This window comes from Struthio camelus, chromosome 1 (genome assembly GCF_040807025.1).
Source record: "Struthio camelus isolate bStrCam1 chromosome 1, bStrCam1.hap1, whole genome shotgun sequence".
In the NCBI taxonomy this organism is placed as follows: domain Eukaryota; kingdom Metazoa; phylum Chordata; class Aves; order Struthioniformes; family Struthionidae; genus Struthio; species Struthio camelus.
In genome coordinates this window covers 219,928,739-219,944,862 of record NC_090942.1, presented here as the reverse complement: position 1 = coordinate 219,944,862, position 16,124 = coordinate 219,928,739, and the positions used below count along the sequence as shown (strand labels likewise).

General features: G+C 40.7%; 1 protein-coding gene across 2 annotated transcripts in view; it reads right to left on the bottom strand.

Moving 5' to 3' along the window:
• Positions 1-16,124, bottom strand: part of TENM4 (teneurin transmembrane protein 4) — a 394,575-nt gene that overhangs the window by 86,646 nt on the left and 291,805 nt on the right. For both annotated transcript variants that reach the window (XM_068930642.1, XM_068930643.1), the window contains one exon: positions 11,368-11,584. In XM_068930642.1, coding sequence (XP_068786743.1) covers positions 11,368-11,584 — 217 coding nt within the window. The remainder of the gene's footprint in view (positions 1-11,367; positions 11,585-16,124) is intronic.

Below are 16,124 nucleotides of genomic sequence, written 5' to 3'. Positions count from 1 at the left end.
TCCCTTGTCTACTTTTACATGTGGCTGTACAGATCCTTGTTTTACAATGAGCAACATTCTGCTTTTTTTTTGTCAGACTTTCCTATTTTTTTAAAATTTGTCCATAAAAGCTTCCCCGAAACACAAAATCATTGTTGAACCGCTATCTAGAATGCCAGATGGCGTATCAGAACATTTTAGACCATCACTTTGAAATTCATTCTTTATTCCCTGGAAGATTAAATTTAGTCTTCCTGGTAAGATCCGGGGCACAGCAGCAAAAAAGATAGGGGTGCTTCCACTGACACTGTGCTTGGTACTGGGAAACATACAGAAAAGCTGCTTTTGCCTAATGGTTTTCATTAGGGGAAAAAAATTCCATGCATCCTAAGCCCTCTTTTGCACAAAGAAATGTATATTCTTTTCTTGACTTCAAATAGGTGCCATGGGGGATCTCACCACTCAGAATTCCTGCAGCTCCTGAAAATATTTCCTCAATAACTCATTGCGCTTTTTTCTTCAAAGGTTTCAAATGCGTGGAGAGATGGTTATCATGACTGCTTAGCCATCCTCAGCCAAGTTATTCATATTAAATAGTTTAATTTGCCACTATAAATCTCTTTATCCCTCTAATCTTATCCATCAATTCTGTATTTTATTGGTATAGACATGCTGGGAATAGACTATTCTGCTCTGGATGGGACTTCACCAGAGCAGCATAGAGTGAAAAGACAGAAAGTTATTTCTTGCTGGTACAACCCTCATTATTGAAATTAGGAGAGTCCAGTTCCATTTCTTGTTCTGGTACAGACTATCTGTGTAACATTGGACACCGCAGGTGTCTCAGTACCCTACCCACAAAATAACAATAGAAGCACATCCCTTCTTTACAGGGACGTCGGAAGGATAATTACAGTAATCTGCTAATCTCGTGTGCAGAGATTCTTACATTCTCATGGTACTTCATCCGTGACATGCTCAGACACCTTGCTGATAAGTGCCTATAAATACAGTCATTTGTTACAAACACAATTTCATTCCTCTAGCTACTGTGACCTTTTTGCTCGATAATAACACAGGATGCAGCAAAATGGACCTTGGTTATATTGGGTTGAATGCACCTGCCTCATGTTAAACAACCTCAGAGCTGTCTAGCACTAGGAGAGAGAGAAAACTTCATAGAACGCCAGGCAAAAGCTAAGGGCATCATGGTCAAACACATGGGCACCCACAAAGTGCATGAGCTGACAGATGAAGGCCACAGGAATAGGAGGCAACAGTAGAATGTAGAGACCTTCACGTTTATTGCTTGGGGCAGTATTTCCCCCTAAAACTGACTGTAAAAAACTATGCCCACTTGTCTCCTAACTGTGCAGGAGAAAACTCCTGTAATCTTTCCTTGAACTGAATCAATCCAGTCTGGCTTTCTCAGTTCAGTTTAGCTGCAGGTAAAGCCTGAACTGGATATCCCTGTACTGATCTAGATGTCACGGGAATTAAGGAGCTAAGGCTAAGAAAAAGAACAGAAGAGATCCTGCTAAACGAGATCCTGTTAAACATGAAAGACACACTTATATGAAAAAATGACATTTAAGAACCGTCACCCAGAAAGACTCCCACACCACTATGCATAACACAAGTGAGTTTCTGAGAGGGCTTGGCATACGTTGGGCAGCTAGGACACAAAACAATTAATGAGTCTCAGCTGAGAACCTTGCCAAAAAGGGGAGCACCAGAACGCCAATGTCCATCTGGCAAAGGACTAAAAGCACTGATATTCGACCAAGTCCCAGTCTGGGGCTTGCTAACGTGGCATGAAAGACATGGACTGCAACAAAGCCTGCCACTGAACTTTCTGAGAAGCTGATGGAGAAGGAGACCCAGGAGAAAAAAAGTGTTTGATGAAGAATAAAGTTTATAATAGCTCTGGCCCGGCTCAAAAGGAGAAAGTCAATTCTAAGCTGCTGGAAGCAGAAAACTGTATCTACTTTGTTTGTTTAACCTCACTGAAGCTATTTATAAGGTCCCATCACTTAGGGGTCACTAGCTGCTGCTGATTCCTTATGCGGGGAGTGGCCTTAATTGTTAATCTTTTGCGAGAAACCTTCTACAGTCTCTTAACTGTTCTACAAAACACACAGAGAACACAACTACATGAAATACTTCGACGAAAACCCATTACTTAAACTGGCCTAAGGACGACTGGGGAAAAAACAACATAATGCTCAGATACTTTGATGAATGTGGCTAATGAAGCTGGCATTTGAAGTACGAGAGAAAAGCTCTTATTAATCAAGATTCACAAAAACACCTCTAGATGCAATTTCTCTTCTCCTTGTCTTTTTGGATCTGGCCTAGCCTGATAGTATCAAAACACGGCGTCTTCATCTCATGCTTTTAGTATTCATGAGTAGGTTTAGCTTTGAGACCAATTTCTCAAGGCCTCCACTTTGCTCTGTGAAGACTTACAAACCGAGAGTTCTCAAAAAATCATCTTTGTTAGTAAGGCTGTGGAGCAGCCATTACTAGTTGTGACTCCTCCAAAGCAAAAAGAAGGCATCTTTGTCGCATGACCACGTCCCACCTCTAACAAACTCATGATCAAATGATCATTGCTCTCAGAGTAATTCCCTGCTGGCTTCATTCCTGAAGGCCTCAGGTTTTAGCTGCCCTTATTGTTTGGAAGCTTCTCCAAAGACTGGGACCTTATTCACCTACCCAGTGTCTGTCCCTTTCCTCTTTCTGAAAGCACATCCTCTCTGATCTGGCATGCAACCTGGTCACTGCAAGAAACAGATGCCACTCCTGCATCCGAACCATCCTGGCTCTCTCCACCTCACTGACTCATTATCTCAGCATCCCAAGATTTTTCAGCTGAGCTGTTATGGGAAGGTGGGAGGATAAAGGGTGTAGGAAAGGTGCTCAGCAACTAGGAAATGGAAGAGGAGAAGACAATGACACTGATCTCTGAAATTACAAAATTGGCTCCAACTATAAAATTTAAGTGAATATATTTTAGAATAGAGTTTTATAGAAAACGCAATGCATAATACAGTAGGGCGTTGATGTACTGTAAAGTCTCAGCGAGAAGCCTTTGTATCCCCAACGCTGTGGACTGAGAAATGCTTTAAAGGTGATGATTCTCTCCTTTACTCCAGTGCAACCAAAGAAACACACTCTTCTGCTTTGTACAAGAGCCCAGGGAAATGGAATCAGACTCTTAACGTTCTAGGTCCATAAAATCCAAGTCAGAATTTCAGTAGCTCATAAGGTGCAAGATAATTTTTGTGCCTTATACTGAATTACAATCATTTCATAACTTTCCAGAAGTGATCCTATAACCATTATTTCTATGAGAGGTAAAAACTTTATGGTGCAGTAACTTCGAGGGATGACTAATGTATTCATGTCAAGTCTTCATAAAAAAAAAAAAAAAGACGGAGAACTTAGCAGGTCTGTATTATTATAATATCTTAGGCCTGGTATTTATTTTGTTAGCTGTGGCCAAATATTCAGCTCTGCAGAAGACCCAAAATAAAAGCAATTCCTCCCACTGAATTTGAGATACAGTGAAAGGAAAACTGAATGGGATAGAAGAAGAAATATATTATTTACATGTTAATTATAACATAATGTTATAATTATGTTATGACCTCTTTTGGATGATCATAGAGACAGTTCTTTAACTACATATATGTCTGAACGCTTCGTAATGATCCACAGGAATTATGAAAAAAAAAGATTCAATAAAAATATAAGCGTTTATGGTTGGGATTTTAAAATCGACTTTTTATTTGTGAGGTTTTAACAAATTTAGCATGCAACTGTCAGACTCAAAGGACAGACTCTTCTGGAAATATTCAAACGGTTGAAAACTGTACTTGGACTCAGCTGTTAGCAGAGGTGACTGCCACAAAGGCGATCTGGGAAAGCTGAGCTTAACCCCCATTGGTGCAAAGCCAGGAGGATGAGCTCCCATCAGCTCCCCAGCAGTTTCACCTGGGAAAGCTGACTTTGCACTGACCCAGGTGTGGCATGTTCACGCTGTCCGTTCTGCTGTGGGGTCAACAAACTTCCACGGAGGTGAGGCAACAAGGAGCTCTGGGCAGAAAGCTGCAGCTTTTTGCAGAATGAACGTGTCACGGTCCCACAGGAGAATCATTACAACAGTGAGCTGATACTATCTTTGAAGAAACCCTATGTAGTAATGAAATAATCAAGTCTCTCTATTGAACAAGGCATGTTGTTTCTAGTGATGTTATTATATTCAATGGAACTACTGACTCAGCTCACAATTATCAAGCCAGACATACTGGTCGATGATTACTATCAAACAATGGGGATGCGGGCTGTTCTTTTTTTCAGAGGAACGTACCTCAAATACTGAATAAATATTAATCAAATATCTGTGCCCCAGATCCAAGAGAATACATCAGCAACTACAGCACAGTTCAGACTCCTAAAACCAAAATTTAAAACCACCCATCAGGATCTGTGTAATCCTGGAAGTAATTAACTTATTAGGAATCTTGCCTTTTTACCTAGGAGTTTTGGAGCCTTGTGTTTTGCTTTCTACACACTCCTCGGTACATGGGAATCACCTGAGTCCTCTGAATGCTAGGTAGCGGACCGTGCCGCGTTCAGACAAGTTACTTTGCCTGATTTTGGAAGCATGCCCATATCACACCACACACCAAGAGGATCCTACTCAAGAACTGCAGTTGTACTTACTTTCTTTTTCAAGCAGAGCTAACAGAGGTGGTTCTGAACAAAAGGAAAGGCATCTCTCGAAGCCACAACTCAGCTTCCAGTAAAGAAGCAGGAGCTGTGACCCACTTTGGTTTAAGTTCACTGCTGTCTAGGTTTCTGCAGCTCCTGCAGGGCTCAACATGAAGGTCATTCGGTTGATTCTTCCAAGGCGACCAATTTGTCCCTGGACTGTGCTGGAAGCCTCCCTCTGCATTTTGAGGGCCAAAAGTTTAAAATTAAAAGCGTGGCAGAGTTTAACTTGTATGCAATTGGTTCTGACGTTATCCAGCCACTTCTCCTCTTTATATTTTCTATCTCCTTTCTCTTTTGCTGGTTATATATGTTGCATCCTATTTTATCCCTAGTCACAATGCCAACTTCTTTTTTCGTCAGATATCCCTTTAGTTTTGAATATTCTTTGCCCACTGAGAGGGGAAATGAATAGTTTAACGTGTATTAACAGAGGAGGGATGAATTCATAATTTCTTCAAGTATGACTTTTTCTAGTAGAAGGCTCCAGAAAACCTAGAAAAAGAACACTGTGTAATAAATATCCAGCAATTTGTAATAGTTGTTAAAAACTGCATCCCAGTTTCTCTAATGACTGTACACAGGATTTCCTTTCAATGCCACTTGTAAAGTGGAATATAATTACATTATGATTACACTATCTATGTTACGGAAAGAAATGTTCAAATGCGTAGAAACTTTTCCTTCAAAGAACCCTGCAGATAGGAATTCTACAATGTGGAAGTAAGTAGCTGCATATTTTTCATTAGTTTATTATAAAGAAATAATGCCATCCTCAACTCAAACTCACTTTGAGATGAAATAATGCTGTATAATTTAAAATCAAAGGAAAAAGGCAAACATTGAAAAGGCATATACGTATTGCCTTGTATTCTGAAAAGATAAGTTTTGAAAGCATGCTTTCCTGTGCTTAAGAGCAATAATTACCAAAATAAAACTGCCGTCTTTGAAAATTCCTCTTTATTCTCCTATATTTCAAAAAGGTGTGATTTGCAGCTAATAAGTAGTTCACTTCAGCAGAAAGAAGCAAAAGCGAAATGATGCCTTTGGAAGACGGTAGCGCTGAGAAGGAGATGGTCTGAAAAGGTGCTGTGGTAGCTTGGTATAAAACAGGGAAAAATACGACCCTGTTCTCAAGGCCGGTTACAGGAGCATATGTATCATGCTGTGCCATGAATGCTCACTGTCAGGATCGCTGAGTAGTGCCTAATATCTATGACACAGTCTTAAATGGGTACAGTATTTATCTTTCCAAACTGTCCCAAATGGTGGAGCTGCTACATTGCTTCCGGAGGCGACTGCAGCTCAGTGGCTGCATCTACCCACGTCATCTCGCTGCCAGCGCAATGGAGCTGGATCTTCCTGGAGCCAGGCCAAAGCCATGGGCTGGACCAGCCAGCTCCTGAGGAATCAGCAGCAGAAATCTACACCTGGCTAGTTTTGGTGTTTTGACTTCTCTCTGACTTTGTCTTCGCTAAAGAAAAGAAGTGTTTGGTACTTCGCAGTATCAAAGTCACACCAGCAACCTGAAGGTAAGAGGTACAGCAAAAACAAAGCACTTTGGTTTCACCGTGAACTCAGCAAGATCTGCTGTGGGGAATACGTATCCGTTCAGGGGTGGGGAAAAAATGGGTGAAAGGAAAAGAAAAGGTGCTTTGAATGTTTCCTTTCAAGGATATTATTATACCTTCCCACAGTTTTTCTAAATCATTCAGGACTGAGCCAGAGGCACTACCAATTCTGGAAGCCATTTTCATCTTCCCCTGTTCTCCAGCCCTTCCCTGACTCGGTTTTCTTTGGCCATGATCAATACTCACAGTTTTGGTTTTGATGGGGTTTGGATCAATGCAGTTTAATGTGATAATAAAAAACATCCATTTATTTATTTATAATAAAATACTGCACAATTGCCTTTATAGTGTACCTTTCCATCCTAGTATCTCACACAGCTTGTATAACTCCTCAACAACTAGATAGGTAAGGTATGTTGTACAGGGAGGCACAGGGAGGTGGAGTGATATGTCTGGGGTAATAAAAGACCATTCTTGCAGCTGCTAAACAGACTGTGCTCTCTGATGTGTCTTTATCATAACTCAGCTAATTATTTCTAGCTGCCCATTTAATTAGAATGGGTTAATAATATTGGCAGCACATTACCAAGTGATATATGAAAACTGTGCCATAAAAAGAAGGTGTCTAACACATATCGACTTAAAAATCAGCTGATTTGTTTTCAAATACTCTTTACAGAAAATACTAATTCGACACGTGGTTTTGTGAGACACGTTAGTCCTATGCCAACACTTAACATAAAAGACTCTGTGGCTCAGGACTTTACTCTGTTCTCACAATTTTCTGACACCGTCCCTCCAGAGAGAACAAGGATATCAGGTGTCCTACTTGAAAGTCAACTACTTGACGCCACTGTATCTTGTGCTGCTCCTTACGGTGATGGACAACTAAGAATGGCTTAAAATACAAAGCAAACAGCAAGAGTAAGTGGTTTCAAAATCAATACAAGAACGATCAAGTAGCAGAAGAGTACTTGTTACCTGTTCATCAAAATGATGTGAAAAGACATTCTGTGCATCCAGAATTTAATTTAGCTACTTGCTTTATCATCATAAACACTCATTTCAATATGAGAATGATTATTTTTTCTTTCCTAACATGAATAATATATAATTGCTGGTATTTTGGAGGAGACAAGGTCTTTACCTTTATCCATCAGGGTAATTTATCATTGTCTTTCTTTTTTCTTCTGCAGCGGTGAGAGAGCTTGTCAGCTCAGTTTGTTCTTAAAAAGCTGGAGTGTAATTCAATAATAAATTCACTCAAAGGCTAGCTGTCATGAGGCATTCATTTATTTGTACCCATTAGGTGATCTGCACTGCTGTTCTCTCTAAAGGCTGGCTAAGCTGTGTCTCTGAAGCCCAGGAAATATATTGCATAGGTATTCAGTCATCTTCTTCACTCTGCTGCCACTTCTGCATAGTTCATAAAGGAATGCAAATGCACTGCATTTCTGTGGTCCTCCCAGGGGACCTCCTTTCTAACTGCAGCATTGGATGCAACAGCCAGCCATGAGCTGGTAAGGCCCTGAGGAGGAGGCTGCGGTTTCTGAACTCACTGACCTTAAGGAGGATCTTTTCATGACTCAGCCACGTGGGAGACATAGGATCCCCTCTCATCACCTCTGCGCTATGGGACTCCTCCTGGCTAGTGCCGCGTATTAAACTCCAATTCTGCCCCATGAGGTTGCCGGCACTGCAATAGAGCTAGGACTTCCCAAGGTCATCAGTCTACAGTCCTGGTCTACACCAGGAAGGAGGTGACTTCACGAATCACGATGACAACAACACAGGGGAGAAAAGTGTCCTGTGCAGTATGCAGGCCCCTTCTGTCAGAACAGAAATATTCCCTCTCCTCTTGCTGAACACGCTATTCAGCCAGTAGCTACAGGAGAGATGAAAATGGTTTATCTTGCCCTCAGCTGCTGCTGTGATCTTCATGAAGCCATTGAGCAGCTCCACGGATAAGAGAGAGATTATCATCTGTCTGTTGTAAGCACAGCTGGAGGAGACTCAACAAGAATGTTACTGAATACAGGACATATTTACACGTGGAAATGAAGTCAGTCACATTCACCCAGCCTAACTTGGTCCCAAGCGGTTCTAACCCCTGCATGGAGATGTCACCATCTGACCACCACTGAAGAGCTGCCATTTCTAGGGTGACAGTGACAGCTGTTTTGTCTTTCTGGATGGTGCATATCTAGTTGAAACTACAGAGACAAGCTAAGTAGGCAGAAAACACTTGTAATGGTTGAGTTTATCCAGATCTGTAAGATCTTTAAGAACTCACAAGAAGTCATGATATCTTTCAATATGCCCAAAGAATAACAGCACTTCTAGCTATACAACAGATCGATAAGCTCCAACTGTATGCTATGATCCTGTCTCAGAGGAAAGTACACCTTCTACCGAGGTCTTTCACTGTTACCTGCAACTACTCTTGTGATGAGTCAGCTATTTAACTTGAGAGACGCAATACAATCACAGCTTGAAGTGGCACATCTATAGACCATATTTAGTGATACACATCCGATGCTGATATTTTAAGAATGGCAACCTTATAAATCATCGCTACAACTAAATAATTCTTCGTGCTAAACATACATGGAACAAGGAGGCCCATTTATTAGTTCCAATGCAGTTAACGAAATGCAATCATTAAAACACTTCCTGCTGAATTCAATCGTTGAATTCCCTCACTCTAGTAAACTATATGGCAGATAAACATTTCTGGTAGCAGATGCTCCTTTTGAATTCTGAATCTTTCTTTAGCAGGACATTTACACATTGTACGTAATTCCATCCTATACAGAGATGTACCATCAGGTCTATGAAACACACGGAACTCCTTTAGGAATCTAAGCGGCACTTAAATGATGCACAGACTTTCTTCTGGTCCTCCACTGGCACTCCTAGAAGCAATTCACTGTAGAAATGGGTAATTCCCATGATTTCCTTCCATTTCAGCAGCGTTTTAAAGAGAAGTTGAAAAGTGTTTTATCTTACTTGCATGAGGACTCCTATGGTTCTCTAGGTGTCAGTGGAAAAGTTCATAAAACACGAACATGATATCAGATGCATGTCTATCAAAACTCCCCACCCACCAAAAAAGATACTTCTGCACGGCTCTGACACGAGAGTCCTCTGTGGAAAGGCTTCTTCTGACTGTGAGCTCAGCTGAGGCATTATAACCTTAAATACCCTAGAAAATGAAACTGTGAGTTTAACATCTATTTTCTATTCCGATGCCTGATTTTACTGCAACAAATCACAACAACTGACAGCAGAGAATTCACTATGCTAACATTTAGTCAAGAGACTGAACTGTTTAGGATCTAGCATCTGCGGTCTTGAGAACGCTGACAAAGAACAATATTGTTTGCTACATAAGGATTGCTTGGCCTTAATATGAAACACCCTAGTTAGCTTTCTTGGACTCTTAAGGACTAGGCAGTTAGGCAAATCAGGGATTCCAGGTCATCAGGCTAGCTCCCTGACACTGGCATATTTCTAAGTGTCTCGTGTCTGAGGTCAGCCTGCAGACCACTGCACGTGGCAGTGCCCAGAGCGTGGTACTCAGGGGATGCTGGCACTGTTCAGATGCCGAAGGGCCTGAGAAGGCTGCAGAGATGCAAGCGCTGAATTATCTTACCTTTATGAACATGGGGGTTGTATGTTTTCAGTGCCAACACATTTGCTGCTGTGGGGGGGAAAGCTGAAAGTAAGTGGTTAATAATCAAGTGGAATTAAACAGAGTTCAAATCCAAGTGTTGAGAACCACCGTATGGCTCAGGGTCACCATTTCTGAATGGCAGCACTCAGAGCAGACGTTGAATGATCTAAGAATCCCACATCCTGGGGTATATATTATGGTGTCCTGCTTTAAGTACGTGATTTTGAAAGGACTACCTCTCCTGAGACCCAGGCTTGTACTTAAATGAATGGCTGAAATGCAGTCACAGAAGTGAACTGTAAAAGATTTCTTTGCCAGTTCCCATTTCTTGATGATGATTGCAGTGATAAAGAATGTCTCAATATTAAAACCAATCTATATTCTACTTGATTTTTTACATTGGAAATCACTCTATTGGCCCTCTCTGTACTATAAGATTTTCTCCAGAGGGCTGTAACAGTCATTTGTTATCAGAGATTGTAAACATAGTTCCAGTTTCCCTCTCTACTGGATTTGTCAAATATCTGTGTAACACGCAAGAACATCTGCTGCTGCTGTTTACTGGATACTTCTGGCAAATGACATTCAATTCAACTAGAAGAGCCCTCCTGAATGAACGGCATTCACTCCTTGAAATGAAAGAAGGTAGGAAAGATGCAACTGCCCATCTGCATTGACAGAGCAGCATCTTGTCTTACTAGCTGCCAGGACCTTACAGATGAGCAAACAAAACCTTAAGTTATTAGAGACAAATCAGAGGCGTATTACACAGGGAGTGAAAATTCCTGCTGGAGATACGTTGTGACTAGATGGTCTAAAGGCAACCTACCTATTCACTGATTTTGAGGACGGTCCAGTGTTTTGTAAAATCCATGTGTTTGTGACACAACCCCTGGGTATACATGTGATTGATAGAAGATAAAGAAACTTTTCTGTAACGAGCTGATTCATAAAAGCAGAAAATGTAAGAAAGGTGACAGAACAGAGTAGAAGAAATTCTGCTGGTCTACCAGGATTAGCACAACCAAAAGACGGTCTTATAGTTCAAAGTAAGAGAGGCCATATAAAGAAAATATAAAGAAAATACTGATTCACCAGTGCAGAAGAGTGTCTCCATCCCTTTAATTTATTGAGCTGTGCATGCCTTACTCTCGGAAGGACAGTCAGCAGAATTACATCAACTACAAAATTCTTCAGATATCTACTTCCCATGGACAGGCACTTGGGAGACTGGTAATGACAGTTCCCGTGTCCTGCATCTTGCTGCCATTTCTTATTAGGCAATTTGCCATTACACATCTTACAATGGGCCGGTGGCACGGGCTTTAGCTCTTATTGAAGAAAAAGATAAAATTCACTTACCCGCTTTCAAAGGGATTGTCTCCTGGGATGACGTGAGTGCTATCCTTGCCGATCAGGAACTTGATCCGATCGTAGAACGAATGCAAGCTCTGCTGGGAGACAGGGGCTTGCGTCTCCTGGATGATATCCAGAGGGTCTGGGGAGCCTAGGCACAGCGCATTGACGTGGCACAACGGCTGCAAACAGCAGTCTGGGTCCATGCAATCCACCAGGCCATCTACAGAAGGGTAAGGAAGATTTTAGAGCAATGGTAACAAGGAGTGTTGTAGACTTTGGGGCAAGAGCTCCTTCTAATGCGCACGATAAGAGAAACAGCAATTTACATTCGCATAGAATAAGGCATGTTCCCTAAAGCCCCGATAAATAACATCAAATGAACATTAATATGTGTAAATATATATATGAAAATATTCACATATATACACAGAATTAGAAGCTAAAAAAACCATATTTGAGGTTGATTCTGGGATATGTTATTTCACATCTCAGACACTCAGATACCTTAAAAGCCTCAAAAGGTTCTTTTTATGTCTCTAAACTAATAACTTTGGTACTTGGGTTCTGTACCCAGCAGAAATCACAGGCATAGTGCATCACACCAGAGCTATCAGGTTCTCTTTCAGCAGGACTAAGCAGTGAAGAAAGCCATGAAATGTAGCTTGCTTTGGTCTGTGTCAATTTTTTTCTGTGCAAACACACAGTAACAGGGCCTCAAATTCCCAGGTTATAAATCTTGTACTTCCAGCACCGCTAAATTAATAATAAAGACAATAATAGCAATGGCCACACAACTGAGGAAAACTTACCCAATGTACCCTAGTAAAATGAAAGTTTGCATAGCTGTCATCAAATGAATAAACAGTCCCCCCTCCATTTCTCCTCCTGTTCCCCAGTTCATGTTGAGATGCCACTTTTCACTGCAAACAGTATGGTTAAAAGCAGTGGCAGGAAAGGAAGTACAGAAGAAGCTCAGAAGACGTTTGATGGAGCATCATATTTAGAAATAAAAGTTGTTAACACGTAGTTGAGATGGATCTTTACATTAGATAAGGGCACTGGACGTTTTTGGTCTTGGGTAATGGGATATGGAGCCCTGATAAGGGCACTGGACGTTTTTGGTCTTGGGTAATGGGATATGGAGCCCTTCACTTCTAAGTCACTCGTTCAAAGAAGACAGTTTGATAAGGAATGAAAATTGTTACCATGTGATGGCTGCTCAAGCCTATGTGAAATGAGTGGTTGGTCTCAGTCTAGTTGGTGGGAGCTCTGTATATCAGAGGAACCACCTTTACAGCTAACATCCTATTGGCAATTTCAGCATGGAAGCAAGAAATGAATCTGCAGGGCAAAACTGTTCTGAGAGATACGTCTCTCCTGGAGTGGGATGAGACTTGGAGTTGCCAGGATAATATATTTTCTATCTCAAAGGAAATAGTGAAATAAAACAAGCCATTTGCCATATTACGAACTGTGAGCTTCAGCTTCATCCCAATCACTCCAGTACAAATTGGAAGTCCTTTCACTAATGCTATTGGCATTATTTTGAATTTGCTGCAATATAAATAGGAACTGTTATTATTGCTGCAGTACTTATGACGGCTTACATGTCACGGACTAGGATTCTGTTGAGTTATACCACTTCAGTCTTGGGAAATTTTAGTGCCATAAAACATCACTGACAAGATCATTTCATGTGGTTACCCTTACACAGAAAACTGAAAAGAAAAGGCCTGTCTGATGTTCCCAGGGCTTCCCATCTATGTGTGGGTGAGAGTGTCATGAACTATCTGCTCCATGTACACATGCACACAAACAAGCAATGAGTCATTTTCACAAGTGCTCTGCATCTGCCACTAATGATAATTGGAGCAGTGTTAAACTAGCAGAAGTGCTTTTGAAAATCCCATCCATTATCCTTACCTTTGTACTGATATCTCTGCATCTTTATAACACATTGCAAAATTGCCACAAAAATTTATCAGCTCAGGCACAAAATCTACCCATCTGCCTTTTCTCTTGATGACTAGTGATAATGAAAAAGGACTAATTATATTTTATTTGCCCATTAAAAAAATGACTTTCTGCAGATGATTAAGCCAGTAGGATTCTGGAAGGTCAAATCTCAGACGGAATTTGAGATAAGGTTCACAAAATAAAGACCTGCATGGATATAGTATGTCTGTATATAACTACCTATTTGGGGAAAAAAAAAAAAATTAAAAAAAGGAAAAAGACACGAAGCAACAAACCAGCCCTGGTACAATACAATTTCAAGCAAGATAAAATGTTGTCGTTTTCTCCTACACATTAATAATGTTTTCTAAGGCTGCAGACACTGAAGTGAGAGGATGGAAAACCATCTGTACCATACCTCTTCAGTACCTTGTCTTTATTTCAGACATCAGAAATGTGTTTTGAGACCTGAAGCTGCAAAACAGCAAGGAAATGTTCTTTTTGCAGGGAAGAGTGGATGAATGTTTGAAGAACAGATGCACAGGACAATGTTTTTTCTACAGGTGGTAACGCCAAGCCCTCCTCTGCAGATTAACATTTCAGTTCATACTTTTCAGGCCTGTGTGGACTAAGCTGGGGGTAACTATACCAAAGAGATTTTTCACTCAGATCTTCTAGCCTTTAAGGTCCTCAGGAGCTAAAGTGGGATTTAGTTGCTCAACTCTCTCTGATATTAACAGCAGTTTCAAGGCAAAGTATTTCTTTAGCTTGGAAAATTTAAAGGCCATTTTTGTCGGTGATGTGGAGAACAGCAAGAGTTAAGCTACAAACCAGATCAGAAATAGTGCTGTGCCCATCTGAATATAATTTTCATGTGCTTTTTATTACACGCTCCATAAGTGTTCCAAGTGGTGCCATCCAGTGAACTGTAAGGAGATATAATGAAATTGTACACATCTATGACTTCTCGTGCCCTGAGATCTCTTACTGGCTCTGTCAGAAGAGTGAAGATAAAGTGAAATTTGTAAGGAGCTCCCTACCCTTGAAGAGCTTCCCTATTCAGGGAGCTGCATGGATCAATAAAATTAGAGCAAAATTAAAAAAAAAAAATCTTTATGGTCCGAATAAGACAAAAACAAATGTGGGAAGGCAGTATTGGAAGCAAAGGAAAATATTTCAAGGTAGGATCTCACAAAGCAGTATGAAGTCAAAATAAAAACACCTTTGAAATTCATAAAGCGTAAAGGTGAATTCTCCTTAGAACTCACTGCAAAATTTTCAGAGACATAAAAGACTGAGATGAATGTAAGATCAGTGACTTTTGCAGGCCAAGGTTTGCAACAGCAAAGCCAGTCACCCAAGATCTATGCGTGGATTCCTAGTTCAGGTAGCTCCCAGACCACAAATATGCAGCACAACAAGTTCTCAATTATGGCCATGTTTATACAGCTACGGGCTTTAAAAAGTGGGGCCCCATCATGCTACATCTAGCCATAATATGACTATGGCCCCTTGAAATCAGAGGAACAAATGCGTTGTTGAATTCTTTCCCTACAAGGCTGAAAGTCCTGCTTGGAGAGAATTACAGTAATTCATATGTTTTAAGGTCAAAGTGGCTACTATGATTAGCTAGTCTGACCTCTTACATACACAGGCTGTTCATTTTTTTCCCCAGGACTGGATTAAAGCCTGTCTTTTAGAAAGTTATCTCATATTTCAAAGACAGCTGATTGTAGTGAGTCTACCACTTCCTCCGGTAAGCTATTCAAATGCTTAATTACTGCTAGGAAACGGCATCTTATTTCAAGGTTGAATTTTGTCTCACTCCAACATCCCGCCACTGGAAATTGTTTCAGCTTTATCTGCGAGGTTACCAATACCTCTCCTCCACACACAGCAGTCAAGCCGTTCTCAACCTTTTCTTCGAACAGCTGAGGAGATTAAACTTCCCATGGTAAGGTTTGTTTGCCACCCCTCATATCCTTTGTCATATGTGGGCATCAAGGCTGGACATAGAATTGTAGCAGCAATATTGGGTACAGAAGTAAGACCACTTCCCTACTTCTGTTTTTTTCATACTTCTAAGGATCACAGTAGCCTTTTAGGAACAGTATTGCACTGAGAACTCATGTTGAGACAGTTATCTCCAATGACCTCTAAATCCTGTTCTGAGTCATTGCTTTTTAAGAGTCTCCCAACCCAAAGGTATAACATGCTTTTTCGTTCCCAGGGGTATTATCTTTCATTTGGCTGCGTTTAGACATATTTTGTTCGATTGTGACCGTTCAGCCACGTGAGGCAGATGACTCTGTATTAAAACGATCTGTGTATGGTGTTTACTACCATACCAAGCTTTGGGTCACCTGAAGATCTTAGCAGCAAAGATTTAAATTATTCTCTAAGACAATTATAAAGATATTGAGTAGGGCTGCATCCAGGATCTCGTTACACGGAACTCTTATAGAAACAGCTTCAAACATAGATGCTTCTCAATTAACAAATTAATTTGGATATCTGTCACTGACCCAGATTTTAAGCTCTCTGTTGTGTTCCTTCCTAGTACCATGCAGTACATGTTTTTATATGTTTGAGACGTTTTAAATATCCTATACAAACAGAGATGTCCTTAACAACCAGGCTGGCAGCCTTGCCAAAAACGAAACTCTTTTGCTGGACATACTTTGTGCAAAAACCACAAAATATCTTTTGCAATCTCAGAGTTACTATGGGGTAAATCAAGTCACTGTCTGTGTGAAAAGGGAGTCATTGGCGCTGCATTGCCACATCTGGTAAATAACACAATC